This window comes from Macrobrachium rosenbergii, chromosome 27, assembly GCF_040412425.1.
Source record: "Macrobrachium rosenbergii isolate ZJJX-2024 chromosome 27, ASM4041242v1, whole genome shotgun sequence".
In the NCBI taxonomy this organism is placed as follows: domain Eukaryota; kingdom Metazoa; phylum Arthropoda; class Malacostraca; order Decapoda; family Palaemonidae; genus Macrobrachium; species Macrobrachium rosenbergii.
In genome coordinates this window covers 40,725,488-40,752,878 of record NC_089767.1, presented here as the reverse complement: position 1 = coordinate 40,752,878, position 27,391 = coordinate 40,725,488, and the positions used below count along the sequence as shown (strand labels likewise).

General features: G+C 36.4%; 2 protein-coding genes across 3 annotated transcripts in view; one reads left to right on the top strand and one right to left on the bottom strand.

The window, feature by feature from the left end:
* Mcm5 (Minichromosome maintenance 5) overlaps positions 1-27,391 on the bottom strand; it is a 98,231-nt gene that overhangs the window by 36,800 nt on the left and 34,040 nt on the right. The window lies entirely within an intron of this gene.
* LOC136853706 (WD repeat-containing protein 26) lies at positions 304-27,100 on the top strand. 2 transcript variants are annotated; one of them, XM_067129651.1, is made up of 12 exons: positions 304-1,013; positions 8,267-8,423; positions 9,820-9,956; positions 10,622-10,756; positions 11,351-11,429; positions 12,373-12,558; positions 12,999-13,124; positions 14,223-14,306; positions 22,078-22,274; positions 22,689-22,897; positions 23,256-23,471; positions 25,343-27,100. In XM_067129651.1, exons 1-12 carry the CDS (start codon positions 736-738, stop codon positions 25,366-25,368), a joined length of 1,830 nt encoding a protein of 609 aa, XP_066985752.1. In that variant the 5' UTR covers positions 304-735; the 3' UTR covers positions 25,369-27,100. The 2 variants fall into 2 exon arrangements, with proteins under 2 accessions (XP_066985752.1, XP_066985751.1); XM_067129650.1 differs by having other exon boundaries at positions 314-1,013; positions 25,381-27,100.

Below are 27,391 nucleotides of genomic sequence, written 5' to 3'. Positions count from 1 at the left end.
GGGAATAAAGGACTGAATTACCAGAAACTTTAGAAATACACCTCGGGGAAAAGGTGTCATTTATCAAGACAAGAGAAAGAGAGCGAAATGACGTCATCGTTGTACCAAAACAATGATCAGGTTCCAATAATACAAAATTCATCCCCGAGAACCCAAAACCACTTTCTCAAACAACACAATCGAGCCTTCAATAGAATGGACAATGGCAATATAATTATATAGCTTAGATTTTTCAATGAAGGCCTGTGCACAAGGTTAGCAAGGTCCTTTTTTTATTAAGACTTTATTGTTTTTATACAACTCATGGAAAAACAGAGCTGCATTCCAGCAATAAAATGCATTGCCAATCCCAGTTTTTTATGACGTATACTTAACTTTTGTTAATATTAATGGTGTTGGTATGATATTTTGAAATTATTAGTACGCATTTTCTGATCGAATACGACGCCTCGTAACAAATGAACAGATCTTACATCCTTTTAGAAGAGAATGCGTGTCCAGTCGCGAGTTCGATCTCCCAGCTGAGAGTGAAGGAGACACGAAAAGTCGATCCTCTCCCGAGCGTTAATGTTGCGCACCACCGTAATTTCGGTGATTTTTTCGGCTCGCGTGAAGCAGGAGTGGTGTGGCTTCACCACGGCGTTCACATAAGACACACTGGCCTCCTGGCAGAACCCACAATACGGTGGAGTCACTCCGCCTCCACGCAAGAAACGAAAACAATCCATAGACAATATGCAGCAACAGAACTTGCAACAGCAGCAGTTGCAGCAGCAGCAGCAGCACCAGCAGCAGCAGCAGCAGCAGGAGGCGACCAATGGCACAGCAATAAACGAAGTGCAACAGAATGGTATGGAACAAACTAACGGGTGCGAGGAAAATAACAGTGCTCACACGCAAAACGGGGTGATGAGGGAGGAGGAGTCCGCCGCTTCACGCAACACCAAATTGAACACAGTGCAGCAGGAGATGGTGCGACTCATAGGACAACATCTCATAGAACTTGGACTGAAGTGAGTCTTAGTGGGTCTTGGTTTCGTTCCCGTGGCCGAGTGTGGTGAGAGAGTCTTTCCGCGAGTCCCGTGCCCGGGTTTAGGAGCCACGCGAGGGGGGCATAACTCGCGTTTAATGGAGCTTTCAACATACGGTTCATGCTGGTGTCGACGTATCCTCAAAGGGGTGTTATTCCAGGCCTCCTCCTCAGGGGGGGGTATTAGAAGTGGAAGTATTACGGTCGGGGCCTGAGAATTAAGGCCCGAGCTAATAAATTTACATTTTTAGTGTGTCCTCTCCTCGTGAAACCGTAGGGTTTTCTGACCTTTATTTTATGTGATTCTGACGAAGTCTTAAAAGCCTTTTTTATTCATTTCCTTCAGTAATGCGAGTGAACCCGTAATAACCTTTCCCACGGGCGGGGGAAACTTGGGTTTTTGGTATATAATGATTAACTTTCCTATCCTAAACTCTTGAAGGATGTGAGGTCCTTGCCATGCTTGACCTGACCTTGAAGGCACAGCCTCTTGTTGCAATAACCCCCACTTCGTTGGGCATTGGGCGTTGTAATGGGTTTGTCGTCAAACCTTCCTGATAGAAAAGAGTATTAGGTTTGTCAGAATCACTGTAAACTAGCCGTTTCTTTGGAGTTTGTTTGTACATTGACAACGTAGCCTAAGTCAGTTTGACTCGACGGCAGAATTGTTGACGGTAACAATCAGACGAATTGCCATAGGCACCCAGAACCCTTGGGGTCCATTCTTAGTTCTTGTGTATAGGGAAAACTCGAATAATGGTCAAAAGGTAGTTTGTAGAACAACGGTATCAGGCCTTTCCATTGTTTAGTGCTACTTGGGGGAGTCCAGGCAGGGGGCAAAGCACCCCATTGGCCAGGTTGAGCATAGCACCTCGAGTGAGGTTAGGAAGGTAAGGTCTGGTTAGGTCGGGACATGGCATCCTAGGAAAGGTTAGGTTTGTTTTTGGCCTGCAGAACCTATTCCAGTCGTTCTACACTCGCCCCATGGCCAAAAACTTAAAATATAGGATTAAAATAGAAAAATAGAAGGTTTGTGTATTTAGGTTGAAATTTATATAACAGCTAACAGACAGTCAAAAAATTTTGATTCGTGTATTTAGCGACAAAATATACCGAGCAATATAATTACCTTATGGATAGTTCGCAAAATGAAAATGTTCTTGGTTCATGCAAAGATTAACAAAGGTTATCTCAAGGACCAGTTTTTCTGTGGTGAACAGGTTTGAAATGATGTTAGCCAGTATTTAATAGTTAGGTGGTATTGTAGCTGCGCAGCACTTGCTGTTTAATATTAGGTTATGATAGCTTGAATTTGCTATATATCAAAAGGATTTTGTGGATTGAGAATAAAACTATAAGATAAAACTATATTAGGAGTCGGATGGCATAATAGAGTTAGAAATGATACCCTTAGAGAAGTTACTGAAGTTCCACGTGTAGATAGTGATTAAAGGGAGGGGGAGATGCTCGTACACGTCTTTTGCACAGTCACTGGGAGAACACTTTTGATAGTGTCAGTGGGTTCCTGCAGGTACTAAAAAAGTTGGAAGACGCAGACCTACTTGGATGAGAATTATGGTAAGGGAGGCTGCAGATGTGGTAGGATCGTAAAGACAGAATTTCACAGATGCCCTGGCTAGTATGCAGAGTAGGGAGACAGATACTACGTGTTACTTGGGGGCGTTCAGGGGCAGCCAAGCCCCCCGGCCAGGTCAGGGCACGGCGCCCTAAGTTAGGTTAGGAAGGTAAGGGATGGTTAGGTCAGGTCACGGCGTTCCACGAAAGATTAGGATTCCTCAAGCCTACCCCTGTCCCTGCACTGCAACCGCTCTAGTGCCCTTTATTCGTGCATTATTGGAGGCAAGGATGTATATGCATACACACGCACATACATTACTTTATGGAAAAGTGAGGCATTAAATACATGTGGCTTTACCGTTTTGCCCTAGAGTCTATCTCATTTTCCTGTGGAGTAACTGGTATGTATGGATATGTTTTCATTTCTATAAAACCTCAACCAGAGGACAAGGAGGAACAGAACAGGAAACAGTAAGAAAACTGAGAGATATAAAAGGGCTGTATAAACACAGGTATAATTACACAGACATTATTTCTTGATATATCATACACAGGTACACTTGAGCTTTTTGGAGTTCATTATTGTACATATCTTTTATCTGTAAAAATTACATAATATGAAACAGTAAGAAAACTGTAATGACTGACTAGATATAAAAGTGCTGTATAAGAACAGCCATAATTAACACTTCGAAATACACAGTGACGCAAAGTACTATGAGTTGAATAAATGACTCTGCAAATAGGGAGCATCAAAATAAGAAAAAACTACGAATCACGAAAGACGTGGTGTCAAAAATCAAATTGACAATTTATAAAAAATGTTAAGTAAAAACCTTACAAATAAACATAATGACACAAACTTACTTTCCACTGTTTGCTAGTTTTAGCTGGTTCATATGATTATCACTTATTATTTTCTAGTTTTTTTTATAATTTTAATATCCATTAACTGCCCCCATCAATGGAAGTTTTTCATTTCCAGTTACTTGCTTATCGTTCATCACTCGATTTCATTGTCTCCTGACCCCCATAATAACGTACACAGCTATTTTCCAAAATGAAACTATGAAAAGGGTATTGCAAATACATTACAACCCTACATTCTTTCCTTGTGAAGGAAAAACTGCTGCCTCCAAATGTTCACTCTTTAGCAGTGTTTGCTAGTTTTAGATGTTAGGTTACCTTAAAGACATTTAGTACAATTTGTTGGTGGTAAAATGTGTTTTTCATTACTTATTATTCATCAAAATTTTTATTAATTTTTTGTCATTCTTAACTGCATACAGACGTTGTTATTATTGCATTTAATATGTTGAAAGCAGGTACTGATTACTTTGTGTGAATCGCAGCCTTATACTTTGATGCATAACACACCTAGCCCCTTGCACTGCATTGCAGACATGACCCGTAACGGTGGATTAAGTAGAAGTGACAGACATGTAAATGACAGCACATGAGCTGCAATCTGATCTCGTTTAAGTTTGCTTTTTTAAAAAGAGACCACTTAGGCAGCCAGAAATCTGAGCACGGTTGCATAAATCAAAGGGGAAAGATTTGGAAGGAAAACTCGTAAAATATTTCATGCTTATGCTTGACGTTTTCATGGAAATTTATTCCATAAGAAGCAATAAGTGTACTATGTAATATTTTTCAGTGTTGTTTTCATTCTGTCATGTGTCTTTTTATGTGCTTTCCCTGGTGAAATAGCTTCTTAGTATGGACATACTACTCTATTTTGTTTTTGAATTTATTGATTTTGGCATTAAGGAAGCTTTAGACAGGTTTATTACTGCAATATTAGATATATCTATAATTTTGAGTAATATTTTAAAAAATAACCATGGCACCACCTGTACAGTAGACCATGTCAACATTTTTGAACTGATAATCATGAATGTTGATTCAAAATATTGAATTATGACAAGTCAAATACTATATGCAGTCAATGCATATAACAAAGCATAGATTTCCCTTTAATGCACATGACATTGGGGGCCATGATTCACACACACACACACACACACACACACACACACACATGGAGATACAGTATACGCTATATTTATTTATAGAAATTGTCGTGGTATTTGTTTGTCCATACGAGATTTCAGCCTGAATGAAGGGTTGTAGGAAATTGGGTAAATACTGGAAAAGCCACAGATGCATTAGCTTTTATTTAATATGCTCATTCTCAGTAGGTTGTAGAAAGGTAAGAGGCGAACAAGCAGTGAATAGAATTTAAGAATCCCTTTTCTGATGGCTTTTGTTGACCAAGAGTAGGAAAATATGTAACAGCATCCACAGACCAATAATAGGGAGGTTTTTGTATCACTATGGCATTAATATGTAACGCTAATTGTAATTATCTATGAACACGTAGATGTTGATGGGTCCTGTTGAGCGGGTTTGCAGTAAATGTTATTTCATCTTTGCTATTGACCTATGAGTGCTATTGACCATTCTCATAGATATGATAATGGAATATGTGTTCGGAGATGGAAGATAAGGTTTAGACTAGGGTAACGATAGGACCTTGGCAGATATGTAGGTAATGTTGTTTTAATCAGCACAACACCACAAGGTTTACAATGCTTACACGATAGAATACTTTATATCCTATACCTAGGGAGCTGGGACTCAAAGGGGTGGAGGAGTTTTTCAAATGTTTACAAAAAGTAACATCCGGTACAGGTTCTCTTACGTTGGAATTTAGTGAAAGACTATGAAGATTTTGATTTGAGAATAAAGCTAAGAAAAATAGGGGTCAGATGGCAGGTAGAGTTAGAAAAGATAACCATAAATCAAGTTAAGAAAGTTTCCATATGTAGGCAAGATAATGCTGACAGGTGGATAAAGATGACTGATATGTCCTGCACACAATCCCAGAAGTGCTGCATGTGATAGTGTCAGCTAGACTCCTGTGGGCACCAGAAGAGTTGGGAAATTTGGCCTTTTGCATCATGCAGTTTTGTGGGTCATGATGATGAACTAATCATTGGAAAGGTTAAACAGTAGCCTGCAAAAGGGAAGTGTCCAAGAGGACAACCCAAGCCTTGCATAAACTCTAAACTAGAACCCAAAACTTACACAAACTCTGAACTAAAAATTTACACAAACTCTGAACTAAGATGTAATACGAAATTGACTTGAAATGATGACTGTAAGCACTGCTGTCAGCAAGGCAGTTTTAGGAAACTGACAAGTTTACTATGAAGCCTGATGAGATAGACGTGAGGAAAGGGGGAACATTATCAGTAAGTAGGACACAGCATGCTCACTGGAATATTTTGGATTATGACATAATACCAGTCTGTCTGGTGAGACTGGGATTTCCTTGTCAGAAGTAAATAAAGCATACATAATTAATGAGGTATGAAATGTAAACATTTTATTTCCACATTAAGCCAGAACATCACTCCCTACCTTTATTGTCAAATTTATTTTCTGCAAGGAAGTTTACTTATTGTTTACTGGGTAAATATAATATAAAGTCTGTTATAGTGAGATTCTGCTGTACATAAAGTTTTCTGGAGAAGAGGCTATGGTGCCAAGTTTCAAGTGGAATCACAAGAATATAGTAGTAAGCCAAAGCTTGTTTAGTGTCAAATTGTTGCTTTGGCCAGATCTGGTGTAGTGATCTAGTGATTGTTGTGGTCAGAGTTGGTGCAGTGGCAAGGTTGTGAGTGCTAGTTGGTTACAAGGTTCTTTTGCTTGACCTAGAACTCAAGACATGATATTTTGGGCCTAAAGTAACCAACACCTATCCGGATGATTTTTGTACCATTTTAATTAATAAGAGTATGTAGTTGTACATCCTGAGTTATTGATGGTAATCTGCTAAACGTTTATTCGTGGGGAGTCATTAAATGTGGCAAAGTAATTTCTTTACATTTGACATTTTAACGTAACAAAAGATATTTTATCACTGTTGTTTTATAAAATGTGGTTTTAGTAGAACCATGGAAAATTACTTTATCCATCCTAATATCAGCTTTGCTTGTGTAACAGTGATTAAGCTGTACAGTCGAGCCCCGGTATTCATGGGGGTGCATTGCACAACCCCCCCATGAATAGCTAAAATCTGTTTCTGTGTTGAAGTATAATCAGTTAAATTTTTTATTCAAAAACTCAATTTCTCTCTTCAGTTGGCGCATTTAAATGCATACTTATTTGCTTGTGTGACAATGATTAAACTGTGTGTGATATATAATACAGTATATGGTAAATCGCGTTTCAGTGGTGAAGTATCATCAAATAAAATTTATTCCCAAAAATTAGCCTCTCTTCAGGTGAAAAGCATTTAAATGGATGATGATGATTTTGTTTTTGTCCATTACATAAGACTTTCTTTATTGATACATCATTTCTGTTAATCTGACCTTTGTAAATTAACTATTGTCCAAGAACTTATGTCCTTGAAAATGAAAAGGGTCTACTTTTTCAAGTTAAACTTAACACTTGCTTTTGACTTTTTAACCTACTTGGGTGCTTAAGGTTATCAATTGCCTTAATTCCATTTGTTTTAAGTGATTGTTGTTTTGGAGGATGTTTTTATTTATCCTAGATCGGTGTCAGGTATTCCACAGGGTAGTGTTCTGGGACTTTGGTATATTATTTTGTATTTATTATTTATTCACTCTCCTTAGACACAAAATGAAGTGGGAACTAGCCTTAATATAGTAGTTTTAAATAAGGTCAGTAAGCCTATTTGATGTAGTCAGTGAATGATGAGGTTGGACTACAGCAGACTGAGACCTTATTTATTAGTCAGTATCACACCTGTGCTCCTGGTTGAAAGATCACTAATGAGCACTAGAAGCAAAGGACAGTTGTGATGCTTTTGCACAATGTATTAGACTGAACATACATGTGACCAGCACCAAAGTTGATGAATCTTTGTGCTTTTTTATTTACAGCTTTCTTTTTCATAGCACCCAAATATTTGACGTACATATCAGAGTAAAACTCCGTACTTGTTAAATATCAGCGTGTGGATGAGTTTAGATAACTGAGTTTGTTTTTGTTATGCCACAGCCACTGAATCAGCAACAGCAGGGATTTAAGAGTTGGTTTCATTAACTGTTATGTTATTACCTTTAGGGTAAAAATATAAATTGTATTGGGTTGAAGAAGAATGAAGTACCAGACCACCAACTCGCAATTCTGGAAGTCTTTAAAGGCTAGCCTGAAGGATTTGTCCTGAAAGGAGGGGGGAAAATTGGAGAAGAGCAAGGAAGTTTGGCAGCTAGGTTGGGAGTGGCTAAAGACACCAGATTTCAAAAGTGAAATGTAGAAAGGCTCAATTGAACCACATAAATGATGCAAAAATTCTATCAATAATCAGTGGCAACGTGTCTACATGAGGGCAGCACATGTACAGTAGTTGGAAATTCTTTACCATTGCCATCAGTATATTTCTTGAAGACTTTTCTTTGATTGGTGCTATTCTTTTCCATTCTTGATAAAGGTGCCGTTACCTTCGTTAGACCAGTCTTTGTGGAAGGATACTTCACTATCTTAAAAATTTTATATGTGGTTTCAAAATCTCATGAGCCATTTTTAGTAGGTCTCCATCATATTATGTTAGGCATTTGATAATTTGTTTCTTCATATGGTTGAGCTGTATCTGTTATTAATTGCTTGTTTGCCTTGCAGAAAGAGTGCCGACTTGCTCATGTCAGAATCTGGGTGCCGTCTTGATCACCCAGCAGCAGCAAGATTTCGACAGTGTGTGATGGATGGTGAATGGTCGAAAGCAGAAACGGCTCTAAATGAGCTGCGAAACATGCTCGACGACCCTGCTAGTCTTAAGGTGCAGTATTTTATTCTATACTTTGATGTGTTCCTTCAACTACTAGGCTGGACTAGGTTACGTTATTGCAAAAATTCTAATTATTTTTGTATGAAAGAATTTTTATTAGGTAAAATCTTTTTTTCTGGATGGAGGTCGTAACATATTTATCAGCAGGGGTTTTCGTTATATGTACTCAATAACTGTAAAGTTGAGGTATGTACATCTAAAAGCGCTCATTATCTGTGATTATATGTAATAAATATGCAGTAAACATAGTAATTCAGTCATGTTTCTTGAAAAGTTACTAAAAAAAATTTTTAGGGGTTATATAGGAACCACCTGTCTAATGTCTGTCACTTTTTCTTGCACTTGACTCATAGTTATTGATAACGATAATCGTTTGAGATAAGTTCCTAAGGGTGGTATTATTTAATGCAAAAGTTGTTTCGTAAGCAAATAACTGGTATATTGGATATCCTAAGATAATGGAGAGATGCTTAGCTGCAGGAGGTTTATTATTTTTCTGTTACACTTTATGCCCACTCAGGCAGTCATCAATTGAAAGTCAAGATATTAATGTCTGTGATGCAAAGGTGCATGTATTTATGATGAGGCAGGTGGAATGGTGTCAGTGTACAGCCAGGACTGTGAATTTTGATGGGTTAGATAAGCTGCTAGATGCCTTTGTTGTGGCGTCTGACTCCTGATGTTTTGAAACCTCTGTGGATTTATTGATGAGGAAGGGTTTTTGGGAAGGTTGGCTGGTTGGGAGATTAAGACATTTGTTTTCTCATTCTTCAGACTTTATCGTATGTAGAAGTGATAAATAACTGCAAGATTCATGAATAAATAAGTGTAACATTCATCAGTAAATAACTAACATTCAGGTAGCGACTATGGTAATAGAGTTTCACGTGCTTGTCCATTGTGCCACCATTTTTTTTTTTTTTTTTAAGAGACCAACATCCAGGTTGATGTAAACACGTCAATAACCTATAAACTGTGGATTTTGCTGGCTTTCATTACAAATATACAAGATGTAACATTAAAACATAGTTGGATAGTGACCCATTTTAAGTGATATATTGTATAGAGGTTGTGTATTGTATAGACTTAGAATTTGAAATACTCACTAACCAGAAATACTCACCAACCATATTGTATCTGTAGTTTTATTTTTTATAATATTCCTTCTTTATGCATCCCGTCTTATTAAAGCTACCAAAAGCATTTTTGTATGTGAATTTGGACTCCCATCTAGTGAGGGATACCTTAGGAAGGCTTGATAATATAAATCAGTGACTATTCTTGGTTTTCACTGCCCCACATCTGGTTGCCTGTAAAATCAAAATAAATAGTCAGTACTGACGAAACTTAGGTCCTAAAATTATTTATACTTTGTTGTTTTTTATAGGAAATGCGATTTTTGCTACTAGAACAAAAATACTTGGAGTTGCTGGAGAGTGGTAGGGCCATGGAAGCTCTCACTTGTCTTAGATCGCAACTTACTCCTCTTCAACACAATATGGACCGTGTGCATCAACTATCAAGGTATCAGTGTACTGTTTGTGGCTTGAATTTTGACGTGTAATTGTTTTATTTTCAATTTATATTATGACTCACCATTAGAGCCATGTTATTTGTGTTGGCATTCAAGGTACTGTATAGATTTTTATGAACTAATCAATTTTGTTCGGAATTGATACTTTGACCCCATAAGTTTTAATGTATTTTCATATTACTTGAGGTATCATTTGTTTGTGCTTTATATTTTTGGATATTAAACATTTTTGTCATAAAGGTCTGTTTAGTGCATTCAGTTCTTGATACAGGCAGTCCCTGGTTAACGGCAGGCTCGGTTAACAGCCATCCGGTTTTATGGGGCTTGTCTAGCGACGAAAATTGGCAATGTTCAGCGCCGAAAATCGCCGATTTCCGCTTATCGGCGCCGATAATTGGGTATTGGCGCCGATACATACCTAACAGAGGCGTCGATAACCGAAAATCGCCGCTTTTAGGCGCCGATAACCCCCAAAAATCGCTGAAAAACCGCCGAAATTGCCAATTTTCGATTAGCAGCAATTTTCCGTTGTTATCACACCCTCAGAAACGGAACCCCGCCGATAACCGGGGACTGCCTGTAGGTTGTTCCAGACCTTTTATGATTTCCTTAAAAAGGAGTATTCATCAGGTGTTAAAATTTTAGCGTTTTACAGCTTGATGTTCATGTCCAACCCTGAAGAGCTTCGAGTCGCAGCCCAGTGGTCAGGTATGGGAAAGGAATCTCGGAAAGGGCTTATGGACCGCCTTCAGCATTTCTTGCCACCATCCATAATGCTTCCTCCTCACAGGTATGGCGAGACACTTCACCTTCTTTGACTGTTGTGAGTTTTAAAGTAGAACCTAGGTAGGTTTTGTTGTTTTGGACCTTATGTGGAATTGCACTTGTCTTATAAAAAGAATTACTCTTGAAAAGAGCCACAAAAATAGAAACACCTTTACGTACAGTAACTAACACTTAAATTAATCAGACTTCTTTTGTTTACTTGTCAGATGTATAATTATCATGAATTTTTGCTCAGCCACCTTGGTACACCTTGGTATTTTTTTAATTCTCTTAAAATGAACATTAAATGTATTGATTAGCTATGGGATTTTAGAAAGTTTTCAGGTGTAGGCTATACTTGTAGGGTCGATGATACTTATCAGAAGGTCAGACCTCTGAAGCATCTGAGAAGTTGAGGGCTATTATATTATATGAGACACTTCTTATAAAATGATATTTCTTATATATAACACTGTGCTAAAGGGATGACTTAATTTACAGTTCGTGTAATCTGAGGTGATTAAAATTTGAATGACTGCAAATGTCATCAGCATCTCAAAGGATTAAAAGTTATTATATTTACAAGTGCAAAGTAATTAATTGTTGTTCTTTATTACAGACTTGAAACGCTGATTTTACAAGCTGTTGAACAGCAGCGTACACAGTGTGCCTACCATAATACTCGTAGTGACAGTCAGGTTAGTAAAGAAATGTTTTAAAGTTGATAAGATGTAATGGGAACGTCAGTAGTTCAGAGGAATAATACAGTATTTAATAATTTATACTAATATAATTGGTTTATATAATTAGTCATTAATGTTATTGGTTTCCTTTAAACTTGATGTTATTTATAAGGCAGATTTAGTTTTGGAAGCTATGCAATATAATGTTTGTTTGAAAAAGCTAGCATGAGTCAAGATTTTTGTAATTGGAGGCCAGTGTTCATCTTCCTTTTATTATTGATATATTAATTTCTAAGATCATCTTTAGTAACAAAATGGGAACAGATTAGGTAGTTTAACCAGACTGGTGAGTCAAAACAGTTGACTAATACAGTTCCAGTTGGGTGACTTGAAATTTAACAAAGTAGAATAACCTAGATAGCAAGAATGGTTAATTATTATTACCCATGTAGGTAAGTTTATTGTCGGAAGGTAGGTCAAGAGAAATTAGTATAAATTTGTTACTACAGACAATTAATTCAATTATATTTACATTCATATTAAGATTTGAAGTGCCTATCTGTATGAGTGGACTTTTGGAGCATGGATTGACGTGAAGAAACATTGTTTGGTCAGTTATATCCTAGTTTTGGTCAACTAGGCATAGTTACTGGAGATGAGAAGGACATTATTAGCTCAAGAAGTGACCATAATAACTAAGTTAAATGTATGGGAATGCCTAATGGTAGAAAGGGAAGCATAAATTAATATGAATGTGTTTCTCCAACTAGGTTTCTTTTTAATATTTTCCTGAAAAGGAAGTAAATTCTTCCAGAAACATAAGAAAGAAAAGAGAATCCTGTTCCTTTCTCACTGTTTGTCAGTGTGTGTTCAAGAGTACTGTATTTGTCCTTTGATATAGGGAAATGGGACTCCATGTAAGTGTAGATTATCATTCATTTTTCCTTGTATTTATCAGGTTCTAGGGTCAGGTGGATCCTTATTGATGGACCATAGTTGCTCACGTCACTCCTTCCCCGGAACAACCGTCCAGATTCTTTCGGATCATTGCGATGAGGTCTGGATTGCTCGCTTCAGCCCTGATGGAAACAAGTTAGCAACCGGCTCAAAGGACTCAACAGTTATTATTTGGGATGTTGATCCTGTAAGTATGGAGATATGTTTATGGGGGAACCAGTTTCAAGCCCTCCCTCCTATGTAAACTAGAAACTACGTGTAATAATGAAATCAATACAAAATATTATTTTATCATACACATGCACAGTACCTATGACAATGGTTAAGAAAATTGTAAATATTTGAAAATAGTTGCAACAAACCTGTACAATAATGTAATAAAAATACCTACAGGACTGTGCTGTGTGTGAAACTCATTCTGTCTCAGTGACATTTTGTTTTGAAAATTAAACACTGAAACTTCAGCCAAAATAATGACCAAAATCTAATAGTTTTAACTGTATAGTACTGTACAGTAGTTTAATGAAAATGTATCCAGTAAAGTACTGTTTGCACTTAGTAAGGCTATTTGTGAATAATGGACTTTTTCTATATAGAAAAACATTAACAAAATTATTGTTTTCCCAGGAAACCTTAACAGTCACCAGAAGGTTCACCTTGGATGGTCACTCATATGGTGTTGTATACCTAGCCTGGAGTCCTGACAGTTCGAAGTTGATTGTATGTTTGCAAGAGGAAGCAGCAGAACTCGTGGTAAGAAAGAACATTATTTGCTTTTGGTAGCTATTTTTATTTTATATTAATAAAAGGGAGACATTTCTTTTATTTATGATTATTTGCTGTTAGTGAAGGGAAGTAGTTAATTTTTTAAAATTTCAATCTGACTAAATTTGAAAGCTCTACTTAAAAGTGTTTCAAGGCAGAACTGTTAATGTAGCTATTATAGCCCCACATTTGTGTTCAGCTAATTTTCTGGATACTGCAATCTCCCTGAGAAAGGGGAAGAGGATGGTAATCACACTGAGCATGTACAGACCATCAAGTTCCCAGGAGTGATAATAGAATTTGTATATTCATTGTGGTGAACAACTGCTCTGTACTTTTCTTAAAACCTTCGAACCTGTGGCTTGCGAGTGACGGGTTTGGTTGTCATTAATGTGACTGATAGCCTTGCGTGTCATTAATTTGAAACCTGTTCTGCACAGGTGTCTTTTTTTATTAGCCCAGAATGTAGGAGTTACTCATCATTTCTCAGTTATGCATATTTCTTAGAAAACCAGCAATTATAGAGACAGGTATTTCTGAAGAATATTGGTAGGAGGAAAACAAATATTATTTTTATTAAATAGGCAATCTGGGCTAAGTAATGTTTTTTGTATAATGCATATTCATACAAACTACAAACAGTGTATGTTTTATATATTCATAAAACTACATACAGTGTATGTATTATATATTCATACCAATTACATACCGTCTCCCAACCCACTCATTCTTGTAGTTCATGGTCAGATTATACAGATATATATATATAATGATTATAAGTATTGCCAGGGACCTTAGGATCTCTCGAATTTGCATTGGTGACAATTATGTGCCTTTTATGTGAGGGATTATAGTTTCTGGGTGATTCATTGAACACTAATATTAGGGTTATTATAAGTAACAGAGTTGCATGAAAATGGAATTTTTATAAGAAAATTATACAGTATATTTGCCAGTGAATGAAAGTTTGCAATATATTATAATAAACATATTCATTTGATAAGCTATAGATGTGCATTACAAAGAGCAAGTGACAATTTTTGTACAATCTTTATTTTGCTTATATGAACGTTTTTTTGGTTTCAGGTATGGGATACAGAACGAGGGGAACAAATCTGCAAGGTATCCAATTCTCCAGACGATTCCTTAACGTGTGCAGCTTGGCATAAGGTAAAGTGTATTTGGTGAAATTATTTAAATAAAATCCTACAGAGTAGTTTGTTCATGTATGTTGCAAGTTACATGAATATTTTAAGAGGGATAGGGATATTTAATAGTCAGTTTTCAAATACATTGGGATCAGATTAATGTAGACATGAAAGAAATGAGTCAAGTACTTGTATTTCATATGCCTTCAAATTTTGCAACGTTCTTTGTTAGGGGATTGTGGTTGATTTTAAATTAATTACCTGTACTGCACAAATAATGACGAAGCGGTTATTGATGCAGAAATGGTGTTGGAATAATGAAGTTATGCATATTGAAGTTTGCCATCAATGCAACTTAATTGGATTTTTGCCTGTATGAAATGTATGCTGTTGATCTACTAAATGACAAACTCATGGGTCTTTTTAGTGCTTTATGGCTTCAGGAAGAAATTTTGATAACTAGTAGGACACATTATCTTTGAGCACCATAATGGCAAATATTGTTGAAGAAGGTTAAGTGGTTGGTGCAGTTGCTGCAAGTATTTTTGTCATTTGTTTGCAAATTGGGTAGCAACCTTAAATGCAATGAGATACATTATAAAAATATTGTAAGGATAATAACTGTATTATTATAATTGGAGTTAAAGCATGATATCAGTCCTATTAAAGTGATAATTGCAGAACTGTACAAGTACTATGATGATCCATTAAAAGATTAAGAAAGTAGACTGTTTCAGTGAACTGGAAGAACAGTTAGCCCAAGGATTCAAAACGATGATTTCATGAAACTGGGCCGTGGAGATTTAAAGATCGTGTTTTCAAAAGCTCCTAGTCTCTTAGAGTTATTGTATGTTTTTCAGAGTTTAATTAATATATATAGGAATATGAATTACAACAAGTTTTCTTTGATTGTTGAAGTTTTAGGCTGTGTGCAAGCTGCTTGTATGTTGCAAAATGATTTATAGGCCTAAAAAAATAATGTGAAAGTGATTTTCCAAAACAGTTACTGAATTACTAAGAATGGTAATGAAAATTATGATTACTTGGTTTTTATGTAACTTTTGTCTGAAAACAGTTTGTAATACAAAACCCATTAACCATAATTAGCCTGAATTGCAATTCAGGAGCAAGTATGAAACAGAGATCCTATTAAGAGAAAAGAAGACTCATATGCAAAAAGTTTAACTCCCTTGGACCTTTGATGGTGAAGCCATTGATGAATTCTAGAATCCAGGCAGCTTCTGTAAGTAACCGATGGAATAGAAAATATACCCCTAGATAGTTGTATGCTCAAGGCCTGAAAGCACACCACCTGATAAGGTTAAACGGCAGGAAGGAGGATGCTTGAACCTTGAGGCCATTACTCCTGAGCCTCCCAAGAAACAGCTGTGCACAAGCAGGGAGTTTTGGAAGGCTGCTGAAAGAGGAGTTTTGAGAGAGATTCCGATTCCATTGACTCAAGGGAAAGGATATGGAGCATACCTCCTTTAAGTCTTTATCCATCCTGGGGTAGATTTAACTGCTAACTGGGACTTCAAAAAAAAGGTTTGATTAGACATTTTTGACAGTCCTTCCCAGGGTCATCTTTAGAGTGAGGTGGCTGTGATGTTACATTTATGAGGCATAACTTCCAATTGTGCATTGATGTATACAGCAGAGATCATAGCTATAGTCCATGCTTTGAATCTAGCATGCCATTCAAAACAATGATTTGACAGTATATTTAGACTAGAAGTGCAGTAGAATTCAGAAGTGGAATCCAATGCATTCATAAATCTATGAGGCTCACGAGTGACTTTTCCAAATATATATATTTTTTTTAGAAGTCCATATATTTCTGCTAGATCGCAATCGTTATTGGGATTTAGGGAAGTAAGGAGGTCAACATAAAAAAAAAAAAAAAAAAAAATGCTGCTCACAGCAGTATATCACATAATAGTTCTCATTTGGATGTAAAATGACCCATAAGATCATTTATATATTAAGGAAATTAACAGGAGAGGTGATCTTTCCCTCTCGTAGCTAGCAGTAATAAATGTAATGGCATAAAAGGTGCTAAGGTAATCAGTAGTCTTCTTTTCAAACAGATGAGAGTAACAACATATTTGAGAAGGTAGTAGAGTTCCCTGAGTGAATTCACTGCAATGAGTTGGTATGGGTTTAGCATATTTTGATGCATTGCTCTAAGTAGAGTGACTAACAATGGAGATTTCGTCTTGATGAGAAATCCATGTTTCATATTTTTGGAGATGATTCAGATATTACTGCACTCATCAGCTTATTAAAATCCATCAAAAGTATTAGATATTTAATTACCTTGACATACCTGTAAATACCTTCATTATCTTAACATATTTGTATTTATCTTTGTGCATTTAAACACAAGTGTGAAGTGTATGCATGACTAATGAAAGCTCTGTTTGAAATGACTTATGCTTTTAAAACGTTCATCTTTCATATCAGTACGTCTCACCATTTTGTCAGTATTATAGTGCTGAATGATCTTAGGATCCGAGTTGTTTGGCTATGGCTGTAAATTCCATACATCCATCCATCTGTTGCAAAGAATTGGATCTCCTGGCTCTGTGGGTTATCACAGAGACTTACAGCATTTTTTTCAGGCTTGACATGATGTAGTTGAAGGTGAAAGTATATAGTATACATGCTTTTTTTTTCTTACCTTACCGTTAAGTACAACCTGGAGCTTACTGTTAGCCTCTTAGCAGGAATATGAAATTGGTATTCTGCTTAAACTAAATTCTGTTTGAGAGGTGTCATTTACAAACATTTGAGTATATTATTGCTGGGGCTGTTGGTCCTGCTGGTCGTGTTTTTTCAGTGGGGAAGGGCTGTGCTTTGTCATCTTCATTTATATCAACATAACATTAATGTCATCATATCTCTGGCACTCTTGTTAGGTGTGGTTATTTAGGGTACCTATCTTGACTTTTCACGTTGTTGGTAAGTGCTCAGCCATACTCTTGTGCAGACTACTTACCAGATATATACCTGTGTTTATACAAAGCCTTCACAACTGTTGTCCATGGAGGTTTACTTCTTATTTCATTTGTCTTCAGTCCTTTACTAATTTAGCAAGTACATGTCTGGGGGTTACAGTAACTTCTTCCTCTCTCATAAATTGATATTCCAGCAAAAGTTCATTGGCTTATGGTGCACAGACCTATGTTTTCATCACACAAAACCCTATCTGTGTAACCCATTACTCATGGAGAGAGTACCTTCCTTCCTTCCCTTACTTTATGGCTTTTGATCAGTTTTCACTCAGAAAGTGAGAGTAAAGTGGGTCTCTCTTTAATTTTGACTGGTACAAATTGGTGTGACTGGGTTTTCCACAGGGGGGAAATAAATACAATTTGTGATGAATGGGTTTGGGTTATAAAACTTTTGAGTAATAGAAACAATTTTTTTGCCTTTTTAATTTCTTTTACATTTTTTATATTCATCACTTTTCTTTGTCGTAGAACTAAAATTGTGCAAACTGGTTACATATATATTTCAGTCACCTATACCCTAGTAGCATCAGTACTTCCTGCCTCAGTATGACCGTCTAATTGTGAAAACCTTTACATGTTCCAGTAATTGAAAATGCATCATACTTTTTCTTTTTCACACACTACCGCTTCTGTCCTGTTATGAAGCAATCTGCATAACAGGACAGTTCTATTATAAATGATTTGTTTAACCAGAGGTCTGGTTAAACAAATCATTTATAACTAACTAACTGTCCTGTTATGCAGATTGCTTGTTCTATTAACATACTCATGAAATGGGCTAACTTTTCAGCGTTTTTTTTTTTTTTAGTGATTAAAATGTAAATTTTCTTTAACTCTATTAGAAAATGAAATTTCCTTTAGTTTTACCCATCCTTGTATGTCAATTGTATTTTTTTAACTTAGTTTTGTCTTTCTTGATGTGAAAAATCATTTGTGAAATTCTGTGCTGATGAAGCTAGATATAATTTGTAGATAATAATTTTAAAATTGCCTAGATGGGTATTGTGACACAGTCCTACAGATAAATCTTCTGCCTGGCTCTTTTCTCAGCTAAGGTCTTTCTCCTGTAATTCTGTTTGTTTAGTAACTCTTCTTCTGTCCATCTAATTACATACATTTTCCTCTCACTGTGCTGCTGAAACCTCAAGTGCCCTCCTCCTCCTCCTCCTCCACCAAGAGATACCCCTGACGAAATCTTATTCAAGCAGCGCCCTGTGCCCAATTAAGAACATTTAAATTTAATTTTTAAAGGTTAGTGACAATGACAGTGACAGGTGCCTGACTTTATGACTGTTTATGCAGATCAAGCTTAATGGGAAGTTTTTTTTTTTATAGCAAGTTCATCTCTTCAAGTTCCTTTAATATACCCCTACTGAAAATTATTTGATTTGTAAATAATGACAAAATCTTAGGTCACACTTTTAGTTGAATAGAAAAGAAACTGATAACTTACAAAACTTTTAACTTAATGATTGTTACAGGTAGATTATTTTAAAGGGAAGCACACTGGTCTCATTTCACTCAAAATCTAGGTAGTGGATGTACAGTAATATCATTAATTCCACGGGAGCTAATTTTCAAAAGCTTACATACAAGTTATTCTGTTGTGAAAGAAAATCCCCCTTTTTGTGGTAACTTATGGATTACCTAGTTAATGATAATATGGTAAAGAAACGTAAAGTCATTTATAAAACATTGCAGTTCATTAAGAATATGATCCCAAATGTGAACATGTAATTTAAAGTGCAAAATATGAATATTTTCAGATATAAAATACTACTTTAAGTACGAAGAGGAGTAAAATAGCTTTGTATTGCATTTATAATCATCTTGGCTTTATCTCATTTAATTTGGGCATCCGTTTTTAATAAGTCTTAAAGCATCAATTAAACTTAATAGAGTACATATTGTGTGAAGTTTATGGATTGTTTTGAATTCAATAAGAATGATGTATGTGCCTACATTTGCTGTACATGTTATCTACAAACAAGAATTAAAAACGCCTGAAAGCTTCCAAATATAAGGTTGATTCTGAAAGTTCTAAGGTGTTGCCTGTCAGTTGGCATCCAGGTCAGGAAAACTAGGATGCTTCTTGTTGAGTGGGTTGTTGGGTGTAAAAGTGTAGGCATCTGCTAAGTCATCTGATTAAAGAGAAGGCAATTGTTTTTTTTCACCCAACTGAAAAAGAAGCACTGGAAGAATGTCTTTGGGGTTTTTGATTGTTTCTGGCGAGAGAGCTCTGCCAAGAAGTTTCCAGAATAACGTAAAATTACAAGAGAAGATGGCTGTTTGTATCAGTAGATATTTAGTTGTGCTAAGACCTCAGTTTACTGGAAAAACTTGATGAGCAATATCTTTTATTTCCAAAGAAGAAAAGCTGTTTTAGAGACAATACTTCGAATGGCAAGTTTGTTATTGTCACACATTAATGCCACTAGTAAAGTGCTCAAATCTAAACTTGTGTATATTTAGAAAATCCACAGGCACTTTCAGTCTAAGACTATGCTTCCTGTTGTGTTTTGCTCAAATTGCATTAGTTGGAATACCCTAGCCATTTTATCAGGATGCATTAGCCTTTTTAGAGAAAATAACTTCGACATAACAGTTTTTCTGCTGACCCTCCTTCCCTTCTTGTGTTTTGTGTTTCTGCTGCATAATATATTGTTGCTGTAACTGTAACATCAAGACCTAACAGGTAATATGAAGGTGTACACCCAGTGTTCTTCATATTGTGCTTGCCACTGATAAAGAAGTCACTCAGAAACATCTTTGCAAACGATCCAAAAAGAATATAAAATGTCCAGACATCAGTGTAGCAGATGCGCTTAGTTGGGTGACCATATTTATGAGAAATGGTGTTGGGGGGAACGTCTTCTTCCCCCATCATAACAATTTCAAAGGATTTGAATCAGCATTAAATAAAACTTAGTGATTGATCAAACATGCTGGATTTGAGGAAGTTGATGGATTTCAAACAAGTTAGGTATCCCATGACAAAGAACTAATTTGAAAAAGGAAAGCTGATTCAGGTTCAGAAAGGGTGTGAATTGCAAGAGTGTGTTGAGTAACTGCATGAAGGGAAATCTTTCAGGAACTGAATATAAAGCACATGAAAGAGATTTTAACAAAGATTGGTCTGCAGTTATTGCTATAAAGTTTTGACAATGATTTTGAAAGATCACTTGGGCTGAGAACAAAGCATAAATGTCACATTTTAAGCCTTTGGAACTAGCTTCATCAAACAAACAACCTCACCTTTGACATCAAAGCTGCCAGACGTTGAAGTGTGTGTGTGTATAGATGTCAGTGACCTGTGTGTGTTTCATTACTTTGTACCTAGTTAGATGGCCTATGTCAGTTATAATTCATTCCCCACCTGCTTTTCCATGTCTACACTACACTCTTAAGTGCACATTTTTCTGTGCAAAAGGGGCATATGCCCTTTAGCATACCGTGATTGCAGATTTATTTTTTCCTCACACAGAGGAAAGACATCTCACTGTCTGGACCAGTGAAATGTGAGCGGGGTATAGGCAGTAGGGTTTTTTTTTTTTATTTTCAAGAGGTATCAAGTTGGTGTTACTGGGAACCATTTGCATGAAGGGTAATCATGAGTAACGGTGTGTAGAAAAAATCTTTTATTGCAAAAGCATGGCTTTTCATCCAAGAAAATGACTACAGTTATCCCTAAGATATTCACTGTCTTGGTTGAACACCTGCTAATGTATTTGGACTCAAGATTCTCTTGATCACAATGTTCCAGTGTGATTTTTTATAAATTTTGCCTGTAATGATCCCAGTTATTTCACTACTGCCTGGATTATTCATCTTTTACATCACTGTCTAAATATGTTCAAGCAGATGTAAATGTATCCAAAATTATGCTGCTCGGGCATTTGCTTAACACAAGTAGTTTGATGCCAAATCAAAATCTTAAGGTTTATATGTACTGCTTAAAAACAAACCAATCTTTGAAAGGACTAAGATTTGTTTGATGACTTCTTTCCATTTGCTGGACTTCTGTTGGGTCTCCAGCTTACAGCTCCCAGTCATATCTTCTGTAGTTCATTGGTGCAGGTTCTTCATGGCAATCAAATGCCTGTCATGGGGTTTATTTTAGCCAGAATGGCTATCTTACTGAACTTGAATGCAGTTTGATGCTTCCTATTTTGCTATACTGTAGGTATTTTTTGGAAATACAGTACTATATAAGTGTGTTGCATAAGGAGTAAGACATAAAAGCTCCTCTGTAATGGTTTGTGTATGTGGTAAGATCTCTTGTGGTGTTCCTCCCTTATTTCTGTAGCTCATCAAGAAAATATATAACACTATTTTAGAGGAAAGTAGTTTTTGCATCAATAATTTTTATGATGCTTTTTAGCTCCTTTGGGCCTATCTCTTGAACAGTTTTTAGGTTTGTTGCTCCTTTTTCTGAAGAGCCATTTTGGGAGTTTTTTAAAACTGGAAGTGTCAAGGCAATGCTGTGTTTGCCCTAACTGAGAAGCTGTGCATAAACACAGATTCTCGAAGTGTGTGGAAAATGGGACGTTTTGCTATGTGGGAGGTTTCATAGGATGTTGATCAAACTATGACCACAAGTATCTCTTGTGACATGTAAAATTGCTGTTTCACATTGTCTGTTAAGGAGAAAAGGAAAATACTATGAAACTTATTTTATATGGTTTTTTTTTTGCCAGTTTCACGTTTCAATGCTATATATGTGATAATTGCAAACATGTAAGGCTTTATGCGGTAATTTAAAACACATTATTAATTCAGGATTCCAGAAAGTTTGTGTGTGGTGGAATGAGAGGTCAATTTTACCAGTGTGACCTAGAGGGACACATCTTGGACTCATGGGAAGGTGTTCGTGTTCAGTGCCTAGCTATCCAGAATGATGGTAAAACAGTTTTAGCCTCAGATACACACCACCGTATCAGAGGCTACCATTTTGATGAAGTCCAAGACCACAATATGTAAGTGACGTTTTGCTGATTCGCTGTGTTTTATGGCTGAAAATGAGTTTTGAACTTTTAATTATGAGATATTTTAATTGCTAAAAAAATTTTTTAAAAAGGAATAAAAAAAATTTTTAAACTATAGTGAAGCTAATTTTTTGTTTTAAAGAATTTTATGGGCTTTGATATAGAATGGTTTACTGCTCTTGAAGAGTGCAGTCTTCAAGTACAGTAAGCGTTCTTTTTCAGTGCACTTATACCTACAGCCAGGCTTTAACAAAAATTTGTTTCTAGTTTAAATGAGTCAGAATGCAAGTGAATTTTTCTTAGAGCTAATCAGTATCTCAGAATTGTACTTGTTACCTGCTCTTAATATTTCTGCAGTTTGTGAGATGTAAGCGTGTGTAGGCAAAGTTCTGTTTTTTTCCACAGAATTCAGGAGGACCACAGCATTATGTCGTTTACTTTAGACAACACTGGGAACTATGCACTTCTCAATGTAGCCAACCAGGGTGTCCATCTTTGGGACCTCCGTAATAAAACCTTGGTACGTAAATTCCGAGGTCTCACTCAGGGCCATTACACCATACATTCTTGTTTTGGTGGTGATAATCAAGACTTCATTGCCTCGGGAAGTGAAGGTTAGTAATGGTTTGTTTACTTGTCAAATTAGTTCTACCTTTAGAGATTGTTTTGGCGTATGGTAGTGAAGAGCATATTTCAGGAGGTGTGAAAGAGAGCGAATGGCTAAATGTTTGATTGTAAGTCATATGTCTTTATTAACAACTGGGATGATTACAGAGAGAAAATATGCTTAAGTTTATCAAAAGAAAAGAATAGAAGGAATTTTGTACACAAACCTTGAAATATTGGCTAAGGCATTTGGTATCATGAATGATTAATTGTACCATAGATACTCTATTCTTCTGACTGATAGTTGTTGAGATATACTTTGGTCAGTTGCACAATGACACATAAGTACTTTTTGTTCTTTTGCAGATAATAAAGTGTACATATGGCATCATCGAAGAGAACTACCTGTGGTAAGCCTTGTTGGTCACACACGCACAGTGAACTGTGTTACGTGGAACCCACGATATCCTGCAATGATAGCCTCTGTATCTGATGATGCCACAGTTCGGATATGGGGTCCTACACCACAACACAGAGGGTCTTCATCCTCAACACAAAATGGTGTGAAAGCCACATCCACTGGTAAATAAATCCTTTCTATTAATTTTTTTTTCTAGTGAGAAAGAAGAATCTTTTAAGAAATAAAGGGAATGATGTATGAGTGTGCTAACTGAAGTAGCCACATCTGCTTGAAGATCACGTTGCAGATGTTAAACAGTTGTCTGTGTTGTGGAAGGGGCCTGCCATAGCTTAGGGGAAAAAACAGTACAAACATTTTACCTTCTGTTTTTAATTTGTAACGTGAAATGTGTGAGGTTATGGTTTACTGTTATAAATTATAGTCATTGCATAATAAGAGTTGTTTCTTTGCAACCCCATTAATCATATTTTGCCTTATTTCCATGGACGAGGACACCCCATTCACATCAGTTTCTCTAGTTTGAGATTGAGAGGCCTATGCTTCTCATGTGAAGTCCTGCATACGACCCCTTTTCCTTACACTTCTTGGGAGACTTGTCACAAAGACCAGTGTGTTGCCCTTCCCAGTAATACCTTCCTCAGGTTTTTTTGCTCACTTTTATTACTTCATTTACCATTCCTTCACATTCACCTTTGCTTGGTGTTTCTTTTTCCTCATTTGTTTTGTTGCAGCTGTTTGGCAGTGTCTGACACCTTTCTCTTGGGTGGTTGTTTGTTTTCCTCATCTTTTGTGATACATTTTTAATATACATGGATGGATTTCTTATTTTTAATCGGGGCCACTCCATTCTCGTATTCAGTTTTGCATTTTTGCATATTGAGCTGGGTGTTTTGCAGCAAATGTGAAAATTTATCACAGCCACTGTTGTGGCATATTTTTCGTGCCTCTGTTTATTGCATTCATTTTGAATATTCTTTTCACATTTTTAGAGTTTTTCTGTTATGCATGGTAACCCATTAACTCAGGGTTCTTTGTAACAGTGAGTTTTGCTAAAACTTATGTATATCTGAATTTTTGTAAATTTTACTGTGCTTAGTTTTTCTTATACCAATGATATGTGCTTTGGGAACCATGGCCGTTGACAGTTTTGGGACAGTTGTGCATATGTTGATGGCTTGATGTGTACTGTATGGTACCTCACAGTGCTTGTCAAGAACTGCTTGGAAGAGCTTGTATCATTCATATCTTCACTACAAAGGATCCTCATCTCTTGTGCTCCTTGTACTGCAGGCAAACTTTCTCATCAGCTTATGGTAAAGCTGCATCAAGGCTGTTAGGTGGATTGGTGTTCTGCCAAGTCCACAAGAGATCATGTAAACACTACACTGAAGTTTGTTTTGATGCTTAATGCTTAGTTGTTTTCTTGTGACTAACCATTCTGTGCATTCATTGTCTTCTTACACTCTCTATGCATTCATTGTCTTCTTACACTTCTCTGGTTGGTTCCTAAAACTGTATTGTGCTGCTTATGTCTAACAGTGCTGGGTTGCATAGTTGGCTCGCTGATGGATTTCTGCAGCCCCAGATCAAATAGACAAACAAGCACCTTATACATCAGGCCCATGAACGGTTGCAGTGGCTTGTGGTCATGTCCTCGGCTTGATGCTCCAGAATGAGTTTCTTGGGGTAAAATTTATGTGTATTATGTACTTCATTGTTGTTATAAATTTTATAGCCATATTTTGATAAAGATTTTTCCCAGTCCTAATTATAATTGCAATTTTTTAGTAATTTGATTTTGTAATCTTAAGTAGCTTGTAATATTAAGTTTTCCATTTTAGATTAAAAATTTTTGTTTTTATTTAATACTGCATTTTAGAAATATTTTTCATTTTTTGCTAATGACCTCAAACTCCTCCTTACAAGGGTTGTGGTTAGATTTCTCGGCTTCAGTTTTCCACTATAAACAGGAGAGCTTGAAGATGAACAGAAATAGCTTATCATGAGTCTTTTTTGTTAATCGTCATTTCAGGTGATATGCAAGTTCCATCATTGTGATGTATTCTGCAGGTAGTGAGAGCGAGTCTCCGACATCACACATGTTCCTGAGCAATGGTGCAGCTGTTTAGTGGAGGAGGGAACTACCTGTGCCATGGACTTCATACTGTATCTCGTCGCTTATGGTGTGTTCATGGTTGCTGGCACCACTTGTCACACCAACTGTTGTTTCAATCACAAATCTGAACGGAGGCACAAGGCCACCACACTCGTGGTGTCATCAGAATACATGCTGGTCTTGTGGGTAATGTCATCTTCCCGTAACGTTGTGCAGTAGATAGGTATGTATTCCAAGTCTACCTTGGTTCAGGATTTTGTGGAGAACCTTACAGAGTGCTGAAGCATCTGTAAATCAAACAACTTGGTGGATACTACTATTCTGTGAATCATTCCTCTTATTGAAGGCTTTTGTCAAAAGTGGTGAGCTTTGTGTGTCAAAGTGCTCAAAATTATCTTTTGAAATCGTTCAGTTATGTAAAAGGAAAGTTATCAAAATACGACACATCAAAACTTTTGTGAACTCACTCATGATATGACCAGTGGTTCTGTAATGGTATTTAGCATGTGTGTATTTTGCAGTTCAATTGGTAGATAGGGGATTTTATTCATTTAATCATCTTACGGAGCTTCCTGTTAACGTATCACAGCTGTGGGTATTTCAGTGCAATAAACTTGTAAATATAATTATGTGGTATTCATTTAAAAAGATTTCCATGTTTGTTTTTCTGATATTGCAGTGTAAAGGAGCTGTGACGTGGAAGCAGAAATTAAATGAGTAGTTTAATACGGTTAACATTGCATTGCAAAATAATTCCACCACCTTCTTTTGACATGGTCAGTCAGTCAGCCATTCTTTTGAGAGATTGCCATAAGAATATGACTTACAGAAAGATTGCAGTGGCTGCCGAGGACTGCCCCCTCAGCTCCGGTTAAATGCTTGGCAATTCATTATTCATAAAATCACCTTTAATTCATCATCATTGTATGTGTACCAGCTCGAAAAGCATCTTTTGTACATAAGACATCTATCTGGATTAATTTTTTGTCTTGTTTTAATTGTGCAGGGTGAAGTTGTTTTCGTGTGATAAAAATAAAATTAGTGTGGTCAACTTAGCGGAAGGACTTGGCCCTGCATTGTATCATAGAGGTTTCTGTCCAAACCTGTGTGTTTGAATGTAGAGTGTGCATTTTATAGGAAAAGAATTTTATGTTTAAGCTAGATAATCTTATGTACCATTATAAGGATCATAGCGAGAGAGAGACTGTCATCATTTTATAACCTTGAAGCTATATTGTTTCCTGGCTGCCTCCCATAGCCCAGGAACTTGATTATGAATTAGAAGTTCCAGATATAGGCAGATGACAAAGTACAAATACTATTGACATGAATACATATTTATGATAATGACTAGCTCATTTCTTTTTAAATAGGTAAGGAGTGATTATTAATGTGTTATTTTCAACCTTGTTATCTTTACATTTTGTCGATACTTCGAGACCATTCATGATTTTGTTATGGAAGCATAAGTCTTGTTGTGAGAACTTAATTTTGGTTAACATGAGTGCTAGTGACTTTGTAAAGTTTTAAATTACACAGGAAATGATTACGAGCATGAATGTTATGAACAAAAGTTGTTCTTGTAAGGGTACTGCACAAAGTGCAGAACGTCATGTTTTTATTTTGTATGCTGTATATTTCTTTGAAGTTTCCTAATAAATTTGATCATAGGAATTGTGTTATTTCGTTATAGCCTTCTCATGTGAATGCAGTGTTGACAACTGTTAGATTTACTGTGCCCAACTTTGGTAGCACTAGCAAAAAAAGAGACATATTTTAGATATGGAATCTATTTCTTTCTATGAAAAGCATGTTCGTCAAGATATGACACATTTTATTGAAACTTGCATGGCCTCATCATATAAATTTCAAGGCTATAAAAAGACGACACAATTTTCATGAATACATAAGGGGATATAATGTTTACAGGTTGGCAGAGCTTAGTAAAAATATTCAGAGTACAGT

Bases quoted from the DNA above. Each gene is read 5' to 3' on its own strand.
- LOC136853706 (XM_067129650.1), top strand. From the start codon at position 736: ATGCAGCAACAGAACTTGCAACAGCAGCAGTTGCAGCAGCAGCAGCAG. The intron at 14,307-22,077 runs GTAAAGTGTATT...TTATTAATTCAG, and splicing joins CGTGTGCAGCTTGGCATAAG to GATTCCAGAAAGTTTGTGTG. The intron at 23,472-25,380 runs GTAAATAAATCC...TGTATTCTGCAG, and splicing joins TGTGAAAGCCACATCCACTG to GTAGTGAGAGCGAGTCTCCG.